This window comes from Stenella coeruleoalba, assembly GCF_951394435.1.
Source record: "Stenella coeruleoalba genome assembly, chromosome: 9".
Taxonomy (NCBI): Eukaryota; Metazoa; Chordata; class Mammalia; order Artiodactyla; family Delphinidae; genus Stenella; species Stenella coeruleoalba.
The window spans coordinates 31,590,457-31,611,743 of record NC_137155.1 but is presented as its reverse complement, the minus strand read 5'-3'; the positions used below and the strand labels follow the sequence as shown (position 1 = coordinate 31,611,743).

The window sequence follows — 21,287 nt, the reverse complement described above, 5'->3', positions numbered from 1 at the left end:
ATGAAAAGTGTAGCACTTGTATATAAGTATAAAAATAGCTTATCCTCAATTTGAAAATTCAAACCCATAAGCAAAATGAAATCATAGATGAGGGAGATTTCAAGTCGTCTAGTTTAAGATCATCCTGTACAAAGGAGAAAACTGAGACACGGAAGTTTAAATGACTTGATAAGGTCATAAATGATAGGAAACCAGGCCACTGTTTTCTAAGCTGTACTGTGTTATCTCACTTGATTAAAGTAGGTTCTTCACTTACATATCTAGCCCTTAAGAAATCCTAAATCTCTCTGTGTACTTGTGTTCTACGTTGGTAATTATGCCTCAATTTTCACAATAGTTGTTTTCATGACATAAATACATGCCAATGGAATTTCTGCAAATTAAAATTAAATATTGAATATTTTGGAGAAAGCTTGTTATTAAAGGCATCCCATAATTACTAATTGTAAAAGAAAAATCCTTTTGTAACTAAATCATTTAATATATCTGTAGTATCAAGCCATATTTTTATATGGAAGATTTTTAAAAAGAGGTTATCTGTATTACCCCCTGAATGTTCAGGGTTTTCTTTAAGTATTTCTGCCATAAAATATGCCTTTTATATAAGAGGATAAAGCGTTCTGGTAATTTTGTCCACCTCCTACTGCATTGTGACTTTCAGAAGGTGTCAGCTGTCTAATTCTTCTCTCTTTTTCGTCAGTCTCATCTTCTCCAAACTTTAATCCTCTACATGGGTGTCTTGGTCTGGGTTGCCCTATGACTACTTCACATTGATGACTGTCCTCTTTCGTGGTCCTCTCTGCATTCTCCACCATCGATAAAGTTTTCTCATTCTTTCCACAATTATAGGGAAATTCATTTCCTGATGTGCAAACTATTGAACGTCACATTGTCTTCTTATTGTTACAATTACTCTTCACTTTGGATCATGTAATAGTATTAACGGCCTGAACTTAGGCTATCAGTCATTTTGCATTTTTTAAATTGAAAACTTGCCTTCTCAAATTTAAGTTTTAAAATTGAGTATTGGGCTTACCTGGTGGTGCAGTGGTTGAGAGTCCGCCTGCCGATGCAGGGGGCACGGGTTCGTGCCCCGGTCTGGGAAGGTCCCACATGCTGCGATGCGGCTGGGCCCGTGAGCCATGGCCGCTGAGCCTGCACATCCGGAGCCTGTGCTCTACAACGGGAGAGGCCACAGCAGTGAGAGGCCCGCATACCGCAAAAAAAAAAAAAAAAAAAAAAAAAATTGAGTCTTAATTGCTGGTATTGCATTCTTTAGTGTATGTGTTTCTGGGAAGTTTCCCACCAATCAATTTATATGTTCCCATTGACTTAAAATTCCAAATGTGGAGTTCCATGAAGATAACATTTTGTTTTGAAGAATAAAATAAAATTAATTGACTTATCCAAACCGTCTAAACATTCTAAACATATAGCCAAAGCAAAAATTATAATTTTCTGATGCTCTATGCTAAACAAACATTCATTTTGACTATGGGCCTGTGTTTCACTGTGGGCCCACAGTTCTCAAGACCCCCATGTCTGTTTTCAGTCATCCCAGTGCTCTCCCCTTTCCTCTTGAGCATGTAGGCATCATGCTGAATGAGAAACAGACCTTCCAATGTGACCAGCTTACTCACACTCATCTCTGGGCAGAGCTATGCTAAAGGAAGAAAGATTCCAAATTGTATAAATGACATCCTTTTGGAAGAGACTTTTCTGTCTCCAGGACCCCTGGCAGAAAGTGCTACATAAAACCTAAAAAATGTCTGTCCTATGGAATGAAGGTTTCCAGTTTCTGAGCTACTTACCTTCTACTCCTTCTAGATTCAGTCACAGCAAAGTGGAAAGACAGTCACATCTTTATGAACATGTGCCAGGGTCCAAGAGGAGCTGCCATTACTTATTCATGTTAATTTTTTGATGAATTTTCCTTCAGCAGTGTTCCCTTATCCTGCCCTCCCAAGAAGCAACTCCTCTTACTGCTCCACAGTATAGAGGGTATTTTCTTACCCTATTGCCCTCCTGAGTATCTCTGGCTTGTCTGTTTGACTTGGGTGTCCTGAGGATTACAACAGTTTGTAAATTAACCAGTCAACAAGTGACTATGATTTATGTCATTTTAAAAATCTCTAAACTAAGCATGTCATTTATTAACGACCTGTTGACATATTTAAGGTAACCTTGGAGAGAAAACTCTTATAAAGTAAGACAGCAATCCTTAATGTGTTCCTAGAAATGAAGACTTTATATTCTAAATGCGTCAAAACTCAAAAATCGAATGAACAAATTGAACTCAGTTCAAGTCAGAATTTCAAGGGGAATTATATTTTAACTTGACCCAGTGATTCTAAAGTTTGCTGGAAGAATATATTTTTAACAACACCAACATAATTTTGGAATAGAACGGGAAGAGGGCACTTATCCTTCAAGATATTAAAATATATTCTAAAGCTAAAATAATTACAGCAAAGTGGTTCTTCAAGGGAAGTAGAAAACGAGAATAGAATAGAGTTCAGAAGCATTTAAGGATGTAGAGAGATATTTGATATATTTAATGTATGGTAATGTATAAACTCCCACAACTGCGTCTGTCACCTCCCAGCATTTCTACTCCTATACTGTCTTCCCTCCTGATGCTGTAAGATGGTACTTCTATTTAAGGCCAGCCGTTCGGGTTGTATTCTACTTTCCATCCCCTTTCCCTTCCTTGAGGACAATTCTAGACAGCTTTTCCCCTCTTTGTCATCAGAAATTTTTCTGTCTCAACTAATTCATTACTAGATCGTTCCCCCCAGCATTCAAACTTACAGTTATATCAGTTATTCCTCGCATTAAAAAAGAATATACCAGTGAATTTCTCTTTGATGCCCCCTGCCCCTCCAGCTACTCCTTCATTTCTCTGCTCTCATTTACAGTCATCACTTCAGAAGAGGAATGTACATTCACTGTCTGTAAATCCTCCCTCCATATTTCTCAGTCACTCCAGAGAGGCTTTTGTCCCCGCTGCTCCACCAAAATGCCTCTTGTCAGATTTTGCTACCACGTTGCTAAGTTGAGTCGTTTGTTCGCCATTCTCATGTACTTAACTGAATTTGCTGCACTTGAGCAATCCATCCTCCCATAAATACTTGCTTCACTTGATTCTAAGGAATCACCCTCCCCCATCTTCCTTATACCTCACTGGTCAATTTTTCTCAGACTTCTTTTTTGATTTTTTTTTCCTCTTCTCCCCAATCTCTTAATGTTGAAATGACCCAAACTCAGTCTTTGAACTGCTTTTTACTAGGTTCATGGCTTTATTTATGTATTTTTTTTAAATTGAAGAATAGTTGATTTACAATATCGTGGTAATTTCAGGTATACAGCACAGCAATTCATATATATATATATTCCTTTTTAGATTCTTTTCCCTTTTATTACAAAATATCAAGTATAGTTCCCTGTGCTAAGGTTCATGGCTTTAAATGCCACCTGGATACCACTAACTCCTGCAGCCCAGACAGTGGCATCTTCACTTCTGTGTCTGAAAGATGTTTCAAATATAGAACGTCCAAGCTGAAATCCTTATCTTCCCCCTAAAACTTCTTCTACCTACGTATTCCTGATTTGTTTAATGGTAGGCCCATCCTTTTGTTAGCTCAGGCTTGAAAACCCTGGAGTCATTTTGTTGTCACTCTTTTTCTGACACCTACATCCAGTCCATCTAGGAAATTCTGTAGGCCGCACCTTTAAAATATATTCAGAATCTGACCACTTTTCACCACCTTCACCACTTCCATCCTGGGCCAAGTCATTATCTTCCTCTTCAGTTAGTGTGAAAACCTCCTAACTGGTTTCCCTGCTTCTACATTCGTGGCTTCTCTCCAAAATCGTAGCTCAACATATCAGCCAGTGTGACCCTGTAAAAATGCAAGTCAGATTAAGTGAATTTTCTTCTAAAATCCCTCTAATGACTCCCCATCGCACTCAGAGCAAAAGCTAGAAACCCTCCAGAGGCTTATAAAACCCTATGTGATTTGGCCCTGTTCTCTCTCTTTGTCTTATTACCTGTTATGCCTTTCCTCACTACTCTGCTCTAATCACACCGGCCACCTTCCTTGAATATGCCAGATACACTGCAGCCTCAGGACCTTTGCACTAGCCGTTTCTTCTGTCTTGAAGTACCTTCCCTGAGGACATACATTGTCCCACTCCCTTCCATCAATCAGGTCTTTGTTCAAACAACAGCTTCATATCCCTAGATGCGACTACAACCTTCATCCCTCAGCATGCCTCATTCTGCTCCATATATTTCACCATAACATTCATTACCTTCTAATACGTTATCTCATTTATAAAATTGTTATGGTTCATATCTTTTCCCTCCCCCAGAGAAGATGCAAGATCCATGGAAGCAAGTATTTTGCATGGTTTGTTCACTGTTCCATCCTAGAATGGTGCCTGGAGCATTGTGGATGTTCAGTATTCCTTTTCATTGAGATATAATTTGTATACCATACAATTCACCCATTTAAAGTATACAATTCAGTAGTGTTTGGTGTATTCATAGAGCTGTGCAACTGTCGTCACAGTCAATTCTAGAGCATTTTCATCACTCCGAATAGAAACCCTACACCCATTAGCTATCACCCCCAGTCACCCCATTCTTACTGGGCTTATACAACCACTAATCTATTTTATGTCTCTAAAGATTTCCCTGTTTGGAACATTTCATATGAATGAACTCATAAAATATGTGGTATTTTATGACTGACTTCTTTCATTAGCACATTTTTAAGGTTCATTCACGATGTAGCCTGTGTCAGTATTTCACTCCTTTTTATGACTGAATAATATTCCTTAGATGGATATACCACATTACATCTATCCATTCATCAGTTGATGGGCATTTTTGTTGTTTCTACTTTTTGATTATTATGAATAATGTGGCTATGAAAATTTGAATTATTCATGTACAAATTTTTTGTGTGGACATGTTTCATTTCTCTTTGGTACATACCTAGGAGTGAAATTTTATAAGCCATATGGTAACTCTATGTTTAATCTTTTGAGGAACTACCAGACTACCAATACATATTTTTAAATAAATGTGTGCTTAAATGTACATTGTGTATCAGTGGGGGAAGTAATGGATTATTCAATAAATGATGATGGAACAACTGACCAACCATTTGGGCAGAAATACAGCTAGGGCTGTCCTTCACGGCTTCATGTTAAATAAAAAGAGTTCCAAGTAATTTAAGTGTTAGAATGTGAAATAACTTAGAAACTGTAGATGAACTGATGTATAATTATAAAATGGACAATACAGATGAACATTACAGAATTAGTGAGGGGCCATATTATAACCCCATATAATAAACTAAGAAAAGAAGTTTGACCTTAATCCGAGGCATGGGGAGTCATTGAAGGATTTTAAGCAGGTGTATGACATGATCAGATTATTCATTTGAAAGCTCACACTGGCCACAGAGGGAACAGGACTTGGAGGGGGAAGAGACTATTGTTATCTGTTAGAATGACAGTCCAGAAGACAATAAACTGAACAAAGTGATGAGAGTAGACGTGGCAAGCCGGGGAGTGATTCCAGAGGGGGCAAGGAAGAAGAGTTGATGAAACAATGCAGTGGATTGATGGGGAGAAAGTAAATATATGAAGGTGCTATTCCCTCAGATTAAAATTAGTTTGAGAGGACTTCCCTGGTGGTGCAGTGGTTAAGAATCCGCCTGCCAATGCAGGGGACACGGGTTTGAGCCCTGGTCCGGGAAGATCCCACATGCTGCAGAGCAACTAAGCCTGTGAACCGCAACTACTGAGCCTGCGCTCTAGAGCCCGCGAGCCACAACTACTGAGCCCGAGTGCCACAGCTACTGAAGCCCATGTGCCTTGAGCCCATGTGCTCCTCAAGAAGAGAAGCCACCACAATGAGAAGCCCGTGCACCGCCACAAAGAGTATCCCCCGCTCGCCGCAACTAGAGAAAGCCCTTGTGCAGCAACGAAGACCCAACACAGCCAAAAATAAATAAATAAAATAAAATTTTTAAAAAATTAAAAAAAAAGTATTTCAAAGGAATTTGGGGGCTTTAGAAAGTGGTGACATTACATTATTAAAAACATGTATGTAAGCACATTTAAATAAGGTTAAAATATGGATAAGGCTTAAAAAAATAAAATACAGTACAATTTGAGAGAAAAGACAAAGAGTTTGGTTTTAGAAACATTGTGGTGTCTTTGAAACATTCAAGTGTCAATAACCAGTAGAGAGCTGGACAAGAGTGTTATTGGATGGGAGTCATATCTGGGAGTCATTGATACAAGGTAGTTCTTGGAACTATAGGTGTGGTGAGATCTTGTAGGGAAGAGGTTTAGAGCAAAGGGAGCTGAGTCAGTGCTGACATGTAAACAGGAAGTCGAGGAAGTTGAAGAAGGCGCAGTCAGAGACTGGAGAAGCCCCAGGCAAGAATGCTGCCATAGGAGATAAAGAGTAGAAACATGGGGATGGTCAGTGATGCCAAAGCCATAGAGACAAGTGAGAAAAGATCTAAGAACTAAAAGTGTCATCAGACTTGGTAATGTGAAGGTCTTTTGTGACCTCGAAGGTGTAACAAGCCAGAAGCCTGAGTTATTCAGGAAGTGAGGAAAGGAGGCAGAAAAAGCAGATTGTTCTTGTAGGAATTTGCCTGTGAAGAGAAGGAGATGAACAGAAGTGCCTAGTTAGAGACATGAAGTAAGTGAAGGGTTTGTTTTTTCAGTATAAATGAGACTAGAGCACGTTTCTATGCTTCCAGAGAAGGAATGGAAAAGGAATTGCTGATGATAAAAGGGGGAAGAGGCCTGATCCATCAGAAATTGGGAAGAAGGGATCAGAATAGAGGAAAATGGAATGGCCCTCAGGTAGAAGACGCAAGACTCCTTCAACTTAGGTGGGAGGGAAGGAGACAAAGGTGGACACAGGGAGAGATACTGATACAGGGAAAGAAAGCTGATGTAGTCATAGCTGCTGGTCTCTCTTCTCTCAGGGAAGCTGGAAATTGCAGTGCCAGCTGGCCAAAGATAAGAAAATTGAAACTCGAAGAACGCTGTGAGGAGGGTGGTGAAAACATCAAAAATACCCATCGAGAGCAGTTGGAGAGTAGATGTTAAGTGTTGCCAAGCAGCTTTAGGAAACCAAAGATGAATTTGGAAAGGATAAATTTGTAGTCACAGTAATAAAGCTTTCATCAGCAATACTCACAGTCCTGGAGCAGAAAGAGAAGACAGAGAATGTTTATTTCAGCCAGGGTACAAGATTTATAGGCAGATAAGCCAGAAGGAAAAGAAGACAGGGACGGTCGGTCGTGTGATAGTCAGAAAAATGATCAAGGAAAGGAAGGCTCTGTTTAGGTTCGGTAGAGATGTCAGTGTAGTTAAAAGTTAATGGTTACAATGTCCGTTGCAGCACTGTTTACAGTATCCAGGACATGGAAGCAACCTAAGTGTCCATCAATAGATGAATGGATAAAGAAGATGTGGCACATATATACAATGGACTATTACTCAGCCATAAAAAGAAATGAAATTGAATTATTTATAGTGAAGTGGATGGACCTAGAGTCTGTCATACAGAGTGAAGTAAGTCAGAAAGAGAAAAATAAATACCGTATGCTAATATACATATGGAATCTAAAAAAAAAAATGGTTCTGATGAACCTAGGGACAGGACAGGAATAAAGACGCAGACATAGAGAATGGATTTGAGGACACGGGGAGGGGGAAGGGTAAGCTGGGACGAAGTGAGAGTGGCATGGACATATATACACTACCAAATGTAAAATAGATAGCTAGTGGGAAGCAGCTGCATAGCACAGGGAGATCAGCTCAGTGCTTTGTGACCACCTAGAGGGGTGGGATAGGGAAGGTGGGAGGGAGACGCAAGAGGGAGGAGATATGGGGATATATGTATATGTATAGCTGATTCACTTTGTTATAAAGCAGAAACTAACACACCAGTGTAAAGCAATTATAGTCCAATAAAGATGTTAAAAAAATAAAGTGGTTAAACATATGATAGGGTTTCTCAAAAAACTAAATGTAGAGTTACCTTATAATCCAACAGTTCCACTCTGGGGCATCTACTACCCAATGGAAGTAAAAGCAAGGACTCAAACAGATACTTGTGTGTTTGTTAATAGCAGCATTATTCACAATAGCCCAAATGTAGAAGAAATCCAAGTGTCCATCAGCAGATGAATGGATAAAGAAAATGTAGCGTATACACACAGTGGAATATTATTCAGTCTAAAAAAGGAAGGAAATTCTAACGCATGCTACAACTTGGATGGACATTGCAGATGTTATGTTAAGTAAAATAAGCCAGTCATAAAAGGACCAATATTGTATGATTCCACTTATATGAGGTACCTAGAATTGTCAGCTTCATAGAAAAAGAAAGTACCCTGGTAGTTGCCAGGGGCTGGGGGCAGGGGGTAACGGGAGTTACTGTTCAATAGGTATGAGGTTTCAGCTTGGGGAGATGAAAAAATTCTGGAGATGGATTGTAATGGTGATTGCACAACCATGTGAATGTACTTAATATCACTGAACTGTACACATTAAAATGACAAATTTTATGATATGTATGTTTTGCCACAATGAAAAATAGGTGATGGGTAAAGGACTGCATGTCTTAATGCTATTGCTAAGAGTAATATTATGTTTAAAGGTATGAGAGAGGTATAGCTAATCATGGTTAAAGAATTGGGTATTAGATGTTTAGATTTCAATAATGAAACAGTTTCAGATTATTACAAGGTCTGGGATAGCATTTCCATCTAAAGAAGGAGATGGTGTAATACCCTTCCAAAATATACCAACATCATTGAGGGTGTGGGGTATGCAAGGGAGACTAGGCATGGGGGTGTCGTGTGATCTTCCCAGCGGGTTCTGATATTTTCTCCTCCCCCAGAATGCTAGAGTGGAAAGGAAATGTAGAGCTTTGGCATGAAGGATGTCAAGGCTGGAGAGTGGATTCATCATCTCCACGAGCACTGAGGTTGTCACAGATTGATAGGCAAACTTGGAAAGTGAGAAGGACCAGTGGCTAAGGCTTTAATATGAGGAGGATACCATAGAGGATTGTAGAGCTGGACTCCATGGGCCTCAGAGGTGGCATTTTTCCTCAAGGACAGAAGAGCTGTGGTCTTGGAATGATGTGCAGGGGAGTAAGAAGAATGACCACTGTTACCCACACACATTTTTTCAGTAATGGGAATGTTAAGAAAATGAACTGTCTACTTAAGAAAGCCCTCAAGGGAAGTGAGACCCTAGAGCATTGGTTCTTGGACTCCAGTTTCACATTTAAATCATGTAGGAGTGAACTTTGAAAACATATAGATGCCATTTGAAGTTGAATCATTAGAGATTGGGGGTGGGGGGTATGTTGGCAGCTTTGAAAGCTCTCATGTGATCCTAATATACAGGCTGGGGTTGAGAGCCACTGCCCTAGTGAAGAGCTGGGTTTTAGCTGAGACAAGCAGGTAGAGGGAGCTAGAGAGTTTGGCCCAAATAGGACTAGGATACCATAGGACGTGTGGGAACAGTTGTCAGAAAGTGTGACAGTGGGGGCATGAGTTTGGAGGATGGCATGGGGAAGAAACAGAGCAGCGTGGTGGTAACTGAAAAGGACAGGGACAGTGGGCGTACGTGGCCTTGAGGGTCCAAATAAAATTGTTACCCAAAATTGTTTCCAAAGTTATCGTCTGCTAGGCAGACAAATGAAGACATGGACAGGTTCAAGGAGGCATTTGCCCTCCACTCATTAATGTGACCTAGCAGTTTATAGTCAGAGCAAATACATGGAAGTATTATACATGGAGTTAACTTTTCTAAGCTTCAGTGTCCTGAGCAAAAAGAGAGTGAGAGAGACATCTACTTGGCAGAACTCCAGTAAGACTTAAGTGAGGCAATGAACAGAGTGAAAGTATAAGAGTAAATTTTGTAAGCACTTAAAACCTTACGAATACTGGTTGTTTTGTTACCGTCATATTAAAAGAAACTGGGAGTCTTACCTCATCAGGAAGTTCCCTTTTATCCTTTGGAATATACCATTTGGTCAATTCTCAGAGGATCCTAATAGGCGTTTGGTGTTAGGATTAGTCTAGCTTGGCTCAGGGTATGTGCTTCCAACCTGTTCTTTTCCCTCTAGTAAAACTTCTTAAGACGGGAGGCTGTTTCCCTTTTTTTTCAGCTCCATCCTGACTGACCACATGCTGCACTATTTAATGAAGCAATTAAATGGGTTCTCACTGAATTGCTAGGCTGACTTTGGACTCCCTCTTCGCACTTGGTTTCTGTTTTTGCAGACTCCTTCAAGGAATTGTGCAAAGAAGAGTGGACTGAAAAGAAGATAACATATGAATTGAGGTTTATTTTCCCCACTCTAAACCTAGGTTAAAATTACTGTGAAAGTGATAACTGTATTGCAACTATCAAAAAATTTTTTGATGGAAAAATTTCTCTGTGTCACGCAACTGCCTATTTGAATATCATACTGTAAAGCAAATATCCTAAACTTTGTTTCTAAAAATTTAAGTCTCAACGTATTTTAAAGTATTTATGGTATTCTATAGTGTGAGTTACCTGCTTTGTTTCCCCTACTAGGTTAAAGTGGCCATTAACAAAGGGGGACTTCTCTTTGATCCCCTGAACTGTACTCTGTACACAGTAGGTGCTCAAACAATTCAAGTTGTTGAATTCGGACGCAAGATCTACACGCTTACTCTTTATAGCATCAGAAATTAAAGTTATTTTAAGCCTCTAGTTGTTTCAAGTTCTTTGTATTAAGTAGAAGTTAAGAAATTAAAGCCATGGAGTTCTTGCTAATAAGAGGATGCTTATTCTGTAAGAGAGCGATTTGCTTGTGGAGTCAGATATCAAGGCTGCTTGCTCCTATCACTAGGAGGTAGAGTTTGCTTTATTTATAAGATACCATTGTCAGTAGGAACAGTAGACATATTATGCTAACTTTTCCTATACTAACCTCACGTTGCATCCCAGCTTTATTGTGGGAATTCTTCCAGCATTCTGTTTGCTGAAGCTTTGTGGGCAACCAAGAAATCAAACCCCTACTGCTGCTACAGCCTCCCCTGCCTACTTCATCCAGGTCGGGCTCTTACTGCCCTCTCTTATGGAGGCATGTTTCCATGTTAGCCCCCCTACCCAGCCAGGGGACTAGTTCCTTATTCATCTTGCTGATAGTGGTGTCTCCACACATATGTAGGAGGTGCTCAATAAACGTTTGGTCGTTGATGACTGATCGAATAAATTCCTTAATAAATTCCTTTCTAGAATCTTATTTATTTTTTGTAAAATCAGTCCACTTTTGTAAAGAACTGATGCTTATCTTTAAAACAGGTTTCAAAAAAAATAGGTTTCTTCTTTCTCTCTTTTAAAGGAGGCAAGTTTGGTTTTTTTCTTTTGTAAAACAATTTTTTATTGAAGTATAGTTGATTTACAATATTTGTTAGTTTCAGGTATACAGCAAAGTGATTCAGTTATGTATTTATATTTTTTCAGGTGATTTTCCATTATAGGTTATTACAAGGTATTGAATATTGTTTTCGGGGTTATACAGTAAATCCTTGTTCCTTATCTATTTTATGTAACATAGCTTGCATCTGTCAATCCCGTACTCCTAATTTATCCCTCCCCCAACAACTCCCCACTTTGTAATGCTTCTCTTCACAGTCACACTGTAGACAGTTCCCTCTCAGAGGAGAGGCTGTAGTCGAAGTTGCTGGGTACCGCCACAAGCTGCCGGAGTTCCAGCGGACTGAATAGATTCCATGAACCCACCCCAGAGAGAGAAGTCATCTCTCTGTAGTGTTGATCTGTAGAAGAAAGATGAAATGCTGGAAGCAAGAGAGTGCAATGTAGCATTGCTTATGTGGGATGATTACTCCACTGGGCAAATATTATGCATTTCTGTTGTCCTGCCATCCTTGCTGGAGTCTAAATTCACTCTCACCTTGTTGGGGCTGCTATAGGTGTGTATAGAGGGCAAAGTCCCTTTTGCTTGAAGCCAGATAGATGCAGGAACAAATCAGATGTTGGATGCTGCAGTTGACAGAATTCCAAGAGGTGAACAGGGGGCTTATCGGGTCGAATTGTATTTCATGATGAGAGTTTTATTTGGCTTTTGAGAGTCAGGAGAATTTCTGTGTGTTCTTTGGGCTTTGGTCTGTTGTTTTCTTGTCTGTTGTGCTCTGCCACACTGACAGTTTATTGCCTTCAACTCTGATTTTAAAGGTCTCCATCCCAATAACTGAAGGCCTGGGCATGATTGCCTTGTTGACGGATGATGCCACAGTTGCCACCTGGAATAATGAAGGACTGCCCAGTGACAGAATGTCCACGGAGAACGCTGCTATCCTAACACACTGCGAGCGCTGGCCCCTGCTGATAGATCCCCAGCAGCAGGGAATTAAGTGGATCAAGAACAAGTATGGAACTGACCTGAAAATCACACATGTGGGCCGGAAAGGGTATGTGAAACCTGAAGGGTTGACTTTCTGTTGAGCTGCCGGAAATGGGTCTGACTTTTACCAAGTCCTGGCATTTCTTAGACCTCGCTGCCACTTTGAAATGTGATAGTTTGGTACGACTTGTTTATCTGCCTGCTCCCGTTTCCCATAAAGTATCTCTGTTGAAAGGGCATTTACGTTGGGTGGCATCCACTTAGCTGAAGAAGAAATTAGTTGGAAGGTTAGAACAAACACTGAATGTGAGAGGAAAAATTTCCTAAGGCCAAGAATGGTAATACAATGTATTATAATCCTTGTTTAGGACTTTGGCATATGGTAACCCAAGAATTGTCAGCTGCACCTATAGGTTTAACGATGGTTCCAGTTATATTCCTGAATATGTACTTCGCCTACAGTGGGTATTTAACATGGCTCAATTCCCAACAGAGTGCCTGTAGATAATTTTTCAGTCAAGCTTTACATGTCACTTTTGAGAACTGAATCTACTCTGAGATTTTCTGTCTCTCGGTCCGCATGATAGTGTTTTCTGATAAGTAGAAAGCTCTCTGGTATGTAGTTGGTCTTCAGTTAATGCGGAATAAATAATTTTAGTCATACTGATACTTCACTTCACCTCTCCATCATCTTTTGACATGTAAAATGGAATAAGGAATGTCTGCAGTCGTGCAGATAAATGGTCTCTTTGCTTATCTGAATACTTGGAGGAAATTATTTTTGAATGGAAGAGACTATTTTTGGAGAGTGGGAATGAAATAAAAAGATAGTTCACCACTTTACATGACTGAATCTAAATGTTTAAAAAATGAAAATTTGATAAAGCCACAAGGCATTTAATACAATTTTAATTTTTTTTTATCAGAAGAGGACCTATTGAGTAAATTTAAAGTTATAATGTTTGGGTAGGTTATGTTTATTTCAACCTTGATTACTATCAAAAGTAAGTAATTTTTACATGGACTCATTAGTTCACACTACTGAATTTCACTTGGAAAAATATAACTGAAATTTACCTGAAAATCTAATCTTTAATTTCCATGTATTCTAGTTGAAGAAAACACTACTTTACAAAATATTTAGTTTTCTCTAAGTTAGTTTGTTCCATCTAAAGTATTTACATTAAATGAAATACAGTTGAGTATAAATAATTTTGGACACTTTCCCTGTGCTCGTTTACATTTTTTCTTGATTCTGACTGAACTTTAAGGTTTTTGAATGACATTGAAACCGCTTTGGCCTTTGGAGATGTCATCTTACTTGAAAACCTTGAGGAAACGATAGATCCAGTCCTTGATCCATTGCTTGGCAGAAACACAATTAAAAGAGGAAAGTAAGTATTATTGAATTTTTAACATACATTTTGTGCTACATGTGAGTTTGATCATCAGCTTCTATTTCTTGGCCTCATAATCACGTGTAATCTATGGGAATATTCTTGGTGATGTTTCTGAGTTTCCATTCCAAGCCTCCTGCATTCTAAGACCAAAGCAACCTTGACGTGATCCAGATGTTCAGACTATTTGTTTGGTGGCTTTAGATTCATGTTACCCAATTCCTGATTTATAGATTCCAAAAATGCATTGTCACAAATCTGAGAGTAAGTTCCTCCTTTATTAGTTGTTCCTTCATTAGCTCCTTTATTAGTTGAATGTTTTTCTACCTTCAGTACTTTGCAAAACACCTTTAGTATGTTTGCCTTAACTGCATATTGCTTGTATCCTTATTTACTTAATATTTTTAAAAAACTATTTTAAATCCACTCTATTTTTTTTTTTTTTTAACTCAGCCTTACCCCAAGTCATAGCATCTATGAAATCATGGGTTTACTGTGCTGGTTCTGTCTTTCCCTATACATTCAAAATATATATAACCATTAGAAAGAAAAGAGTTCATTAGTGGACCCATAAGATCACCCGCATACCGGCAGTGGCGGACTGGGCACACCCTTGGTGAACTCTATGTGATGTTCCAAATGCTGCCATCCCCCCAGACACTGGCTGTCCAGGACATTCTCTCAGGGGCAGCGAAGCCGTTTCCAAGGGGGCATCACACACTTTCTATAAATGTGTAAAAGTTCAGATGCAGCACTTATGTCTCTGAGCCTGTGTGGGGCTCGGGGGAGATTGTGGCATTCCCACAGCTCTCTGTGCCTCTTCACTCAAGAAATCAACATTGACTAGGCTTCTTTCAGTGGATTTCCTTCTCTTTTTTTTTTTTTCTCTTCACAAAGGTGTGATTCAGAACTTCCCCAACACCCTTCTTCTTTGATACCCACTCTCTGCCTCAAAGGTGTCTTGTCTCCCTTTTCATCACTAGATTATTCCTGTCAGTTTTAAGTGGAAATAAGCCTATTTAAGGGTGACTAACTTCTATTTTGTAAAAAGTCTCTAACTGATAAGTATTTATTATACAACTCACCAACTAAATCCATTTATAGTGAGTGACAACTTATAATTGTTTAATAAACCAAAATTTACCCAGACATGCATTTAGAACAATCTAATAACGCACTTGACAAACTGCAGCTCTAACATAAATATAATTGTAGCTGTGTCTGATGTGTTAAAGATACAGTGTAGAATCTTGAATGTCACTAAAGTGAAATCCTTGTTATTAAGGTTCTGACTCTATTATGAAGACCTAGAAGTTTTGTCAGTGAAATAATATTCTCTTAGCTTTAACTTGGACCTTCAATAACACAATTTAGGTGTAAGAAAATTGGTCTCTCTCTCTCTGTATTTATGTGTATATATATATATATTTTTTGATAATCTGAAATTTCCAGAGCCTGATAAACTTCAGTCCTGACTTTTTTCTCAGTGTGGTTATAGTTAAGTGTAAGTAAGAATCCCAGAGGGTTTTTTTTTTATTTCAGAAACAAATTATTTTACATAAAGCATCAAATTCTTTATCACAAAATATCAAAGCAGGACAATTTATTCCAAATTAATAATATTTCCTGAATAAGCACTCTCTATTAGGCTTTACAGAATTGCTCATATCACTGTAGCTTTTTTTAAAAGGTCAAGAGAATTTTAAATGATATGTAAGAATATAATAAATGGTGTTTATTGCATGCAGTTGTTACCATAACAATTTTAGCTCCTAAACTCTTATGTGTGGAAACAACCACTTTTATGAAGGTAAATTTAGATGTTTATCTCCAGTCTTTTTAGATGTTTTTAGAGTTTCTTCATTCAGAGAATCTGAGTCATTGCATATTCTATTAGTCATTGAATAAACCTTCTCTGAGCACTGCTAGATGCCAGGCACTGTACTGGGGGCTGGAGATACAAAGCATGATAAGGTACAGACCCTGCCCTTAAGGAAGCTACATTTCCTTAGGGGAAGTCAGACCTACAAACAGTAAAAGTAATGCTTGCCATTGGTGTGGTGATAGAAGTATGCATGATAGGGAATCATCAGCTCCATAGTGGAGACCCGGGAAGGCTTTGTGGAAAAAATTGCATTTGATTACATTTACATTTAATGTGAGTTGAAAGGTGAGTGGGCATCTGTCAGACAGAAAACTGGGAGAAGAGAATTCTGGAACAAGAGAGCTAATACCAAATAGCAAAACACACAAAACAGCCCAACAGCTTTGGGGACCTGCAGTTAGGATTCAAATATGTAGAAAGCCCCATTTTGGGGGTGGGCAAGGGAGGTGTATGGACTCAGAGAGATGAGATTGGATTATCAGTACCCGGAATGTTGACATCCTTGTGTACCCACAGATGACCATAGGTTGGCCTTGGGTGATAATGCTTTTTCCCCAAAGACATTAAAGGGGTCCGTTCCTATCAGTAACACTAGTTGACAACAGCAGTGGTTTTTGACCAAAGGACCTTGCCTTCCTGGAGTAACACATCTGGAGTTTCCATATTTTCACTTGAAAATCATGAGCATAAGTCAGTGGGGAAGCTAGTGAAGACTCTTAAGCATGTTAGGAATAATGAGATCAGATTTACGTTTTTGAAAGGACGCTGTTGGCCGTGTGGAGTATTGATTGAAGGCACGTGGACCTAGAGCCAGGGTCCATCCAATTAGCAAACAATTGCAATATTCCAGTTGAGGCAGGATACGAACCTAAACTAAGCCAGCGACGGTAGAGGTGGAGAGGAGAGGGCAAACCAAAGAATTCTCAAGGAGTTAATATCATCAGTTCATGGTCAATAATGGGATTTTGTTAGTAGGGAAGAGGAAGGTTCAAGGTGATTTCCAGTCTTCTGCCAGGTTAAATGATGGTATGGTTTATGGAGAGATGTAATATAGGAATAGGAGTAAGTGCAGGGAAAGAGGTAACTATTTCACTTATTAGATATTCAAAGATTGAGGTGCTACTTTAAACACTCATTCTCGAAAAAGTCTAAGAAGCCATGGAATACGTGAGTATGGAGCTTAAAATCCTGGCTGAGCATGTAGATTGGGAAACATCTCCATAGAGAGTTGGTTAAGCACCATAGAAGATGTGATTATCTATGGAGATGCTATATAGTCAGAACAGGGAACATTCACTTCACAGAATGGAAAAATGGGGCCTGAAAGAGCTTAGTCACTGTCTTCTTGGATGCTCAAGGCTATATGAAATTTAATGCATGGAAACCTAGTTTCTTAACCAGATTTTCCAAATACATAGGCACTACCATCTTTCAGTAGAATTCCTATGAATTCTCCTTTGCCAGTATGACTCTTCCATTCTGTTTTTCCCCTAAACTCTGTTTATTTTCTCATTTATGTTTTGTTTTCATATCTGTACCTTACAGTGTAGTTTAGGCCATTCATTTCTTCATGCTGACTCTAGTGATCCCTTTACATCCTTTCTCTACTTACTTCTCTCCAACCCAGAGAGTGGTTAAAATAATTTGTTTTAATATTGCCTGTTTCATCACTCCCATTAAGAATTCTCTATTGTCAATTACTTTGAACTGAATTAAAGCTTTTCTGTGAAACCTGCAAAATGCTTTACCTGTTTGATACTACTGAGTTTCCTTTTACCAACCTCATTTTTCATTACTTCACGCAGAGAATCCCCCTTTCTATAATGTGCTATTTTATTTACCTTTTCTATCAATGCAAATCCCAAATTCACTTCATTAGGAATTTAACTGCTATTCAGTCAATCAAATGGGAATTTAACTTTTCTGCATTTAATGCTTCCCATGCATACTGCATGCTATACTGTGTGACTGTCATTTTGCCTTTATATGTCATTCTTAAAATATGCTTAAATTCTCTTCTATATCCTTATTAGATTACAAGTTCTCTATGGAAAAGAATCATACTATATGCCTTTAAAAGTATGGTTAACTAAAAACAAAACAATAAAAACATAGACTTTTATTTCTGGCACTGTGGCAGATTAGATATGTAAATACTGGAAAACAACTAAATATGTTAGTTACATTATTAAAAACACTTTTTGAAGTGTATCACTCAGTTGACCAAAAAAAAAAAAAAAAGTGTGACCAAAAAGCAGGAAATAGAAAGATAAGGAACACCAAAGCTGTTTTTTTCCTGAGGGTACCTGCTAAAACCTGATAATATTGGGTTTCTGTTTGATGGATGTACAGAGCTTGGACCAAGTCTAGGGCCTATTCAGGGTGTGGAGTCTGCTAAGAGATTCTTGCTTAATGCTAGATCGTCAAGGGGCCATACCTTCTATTTAAGGGCAAAAACCAGCACTACAGAAAGGAAACTTTCCTTTCTGTACTTTGGTGCTGGGAAGAGATGGAAAAATATCCCCAGAGAATTCCTTACCACATCCATCTTTCTTATGAATGTTTAAGACAAATTTTTATTTATTTATTTATTTATTTATTTATTTATTTATTTTTTCTGGTACGCAGGCCTCTCACCGCTGTGGCCTCTCCCGTTGCGGAGCACAGGCTCCGGACGCGCAGGCTCAGTGGCCATGGCTCACGGGCCCAGCCGCTCCGCGGCATGTGGGATCTTCCCGGACTGGGGCACGAACCCATGTCCCCTGCATCGGCAGGTGAACTCTCAACCACTGCACCACCAGGGAAGCCCCAAGACAAATTTTTATTACTTGCGTGCCCTAAAATACCTCAAACCATTAACTTATTTTAAAGTGGCCTTGGGTTGGTCACACCCTAGTGCACTTGGCAGAAGCAAACAAAGACCCTCTTGGAATAATGTCTGTCAATCTAGACTTTAGAGGATTGTGAAAGATCTAACTCAACGGTACATGACTTCACAGGCAAAAATCACAGAACACACGAGGAAATAAGGCACCATGAGCAAGAGCCAATAGAAACATCAAATGATAGAATCCTTATTTCTTTGCTGCTTTGTTTTATATTTTATTGTTAATAAGGTTATGTTAATTAGCCTTCCGTGAATGCCTGTTGTTAACTTTTGCTAATATTTTCCATTAAGTTTCTCATCACTTTCTTTAATGCCTCAATTTTTAAATTTCCACTCATTGTACTCTTCCTTATCTTTTAACATGATTTTTAATTCATTCTTTTTTTATTTAATTTTTATTTTATATTGGAGTATAGTTGATTTACAACATTGTGTTAGCTTCAGGTATACAGCAAAGTGAATCAGTTATATATATATATATATATTCTTTTTCAGATTCTCTTCCTATATAGGCTGTTACAGAGTACTGAGTAGGGTTCCCTGTGCTATACAGTAGGACCTTATTATTTATCTATTTTATATACAGTAGTGTTAATCCCAACCTCCTAATCTATCCCTTCCACCCTTAAAGAAACATTGTTTCTTTAAGCATGCATCTTTCCATCATTTCCATAGGGAAGAAAAGTAAATACAATGGGAAGGGAAAGAAAGGGAACGAAAGTAAATACAGTGCTCAACCCATTGTCTTGGTTGCTACATGTGCATTTTCAAGAGAGACTTTTAGGACTATGAGGTGGGGTTTATGCACTGTGTGTTGTTAGAAACTAGCATTGGGGTTCAAGTAGTAAGATGGAACTTGGGTCAAATCTTAGTCTGCTGCACTCTGGTTTGGTGATTGGGGGTAAGTTTGGTTAACCTGTTTTTCTGTTTATGTTTTGTCATCTAGTGAGAAAAAAATACGAAAAGCATGGCACATACAGATATTCAATATGTAATTATTTCCCTTGAATCTTTAACGAGTGATGGGTATAGTGTGTGGGTGATTGGGAGCATGGACCAGATGTTCAAACAGACCTAGTGAAGTAAGACCTTGTCTTTCAGACATGAGAAGTGTGGATGAACCATGAGTTGAGTCACAAAGCGTATCAGCAAAAAGGAGGGGTGGGGAGGGGAGGAATCCGTCATATCTTTTGATGTTTTACGTTGCCACCTAAAAGCAGTAGAGGGTTTTGGTTATTTAAATTTTATTATTTAATACTGATACATATAAAATATACAATATATAGAAGTTATAAATCATAATAATAATTTAGACAGGTATCTGCCATTCAAATTATGAACTGAAAGATGACCAGTATTCTTTAATCCACCTTTGTGCTCCTCTCGTTTCTAATTCTGCCTCATCTCCAAAGATAGTCAGTATTTTAAATTTCATCATCACTTCATTTAAAATAGTTTTATCATATATATGCATTTTCCAAAACAATATACTGTTTATTTTTGTCTGATTTGGGACTTTATAAAAATCCATCGTAGCTTATATACTTAAAAGGGACTTGAATTTTTTTACTCAATATTATGCTTCTAAGACTTAGCTATATTCTTGCTTTTAGCTCTAATTCTTTTCATTTAACTCTAATCTCATTTTTTTCACTGTTATATTCAGTGGTGTGGCTCTTTCTCACTTTATTGAATATTTTTATTGAAGGACATTTAGGTGATTTTCCGATTTTTTGCTATTTCAAGACACGCTGCTATGAATATTAGCATACTGAATACTCACATACGTATCTAATGGTGCACACAGCAAGGGGTTCTTCAGAGTTTATATTCTGGAGTAGAATAGTTGGGTTCTAGAGAGTGCGCACAGTAAGCTTTAAAAGAAAATGCCACATTGCTTTCCAAAGCTGTACGCATTTACATGCTCACCATAGTATTTAAGGGTTGTGGAGTCTTCCAGAGAACTGTTAGGAACTTTCATTCTTCTGCTGTTTTTTTCAATAACACGAAAGATTTGTATATTTAATACTATTAGCTACCTCTTCCTATGAGGAACTATTCCTACCACCTGGGTTTTTTTCCCCACCCCTTTTTTTGAGTGGAAGAAAATGAGGACACTCCAAATTTTAAGAATAGTTTTATTCATAAAAGTTTTAAAAGTACTTTGGAATAAAATTTGGTATTTTAATGACCGTATTGTTTTTACCTCACAAGAAGTATGTTTAAGCAAAGCAAATGCTTTTTTGTTCCTTCATGTAAGTTTTAAAAGCGAGAGAGGAACTTTTTAAAAATATGTATACATTTGGAACCTATAAGGGGATATAGAAAAAAAAAGATTGGTAGAAATAGGAATTACCTTTCTTTTAATACAGTAAATAAAAACTGGGAGAAAACAATGGAAAACAAAATTAATAGAAACATGTTGATATGGTTTTGTTTGATAATAGAGATGCCCATCGGTAAACAGGAACAGAAAACTATTGACTTTATCTTGATCCCATCCCAAACTAATCTGCATGTTTGTCAGCTTTCTAATAGGTCTTTTCTGTTCTGATCTCGAACAATGAACATCTTACTTGGTTTTGTTTCCATCCCCTTCTATCTTTACATTTCTATGTTACTCTTGGAGATCCCCTGTGGAGTTACAAATATGTTACCCTT

The 21,287-nt window shown here is 38.3% G+C and overlaps 1 protein-coding gene across 1 annotated transcript in view; it reads left to right on the top strand.

Annotated features, from left to right (window-relative positions):
* DNAH11 (dynein axonemal heavy chain 11) overlaps positions 1 to 21,287 on the top strand; it is a 317,894-nt gene that overhangs the window by 238,067 nt on the left and 58,540 nt on the right. Inside the window, exons 64-65 of the mRNA XM_079931174.1 lie at positions 12,289 to 12,524; positions 13,729 to 13,851. Coding sequence (XP_079787300.1) covers positions 12,289 to 12,524; positions 13,729 to 13,851 — 359 coding nt within the window. The remainder of the gene's footprint in view (positions 1 to 12,288; positions 12,525 to 13,728; positions 13,852 to 21,287) is intronic.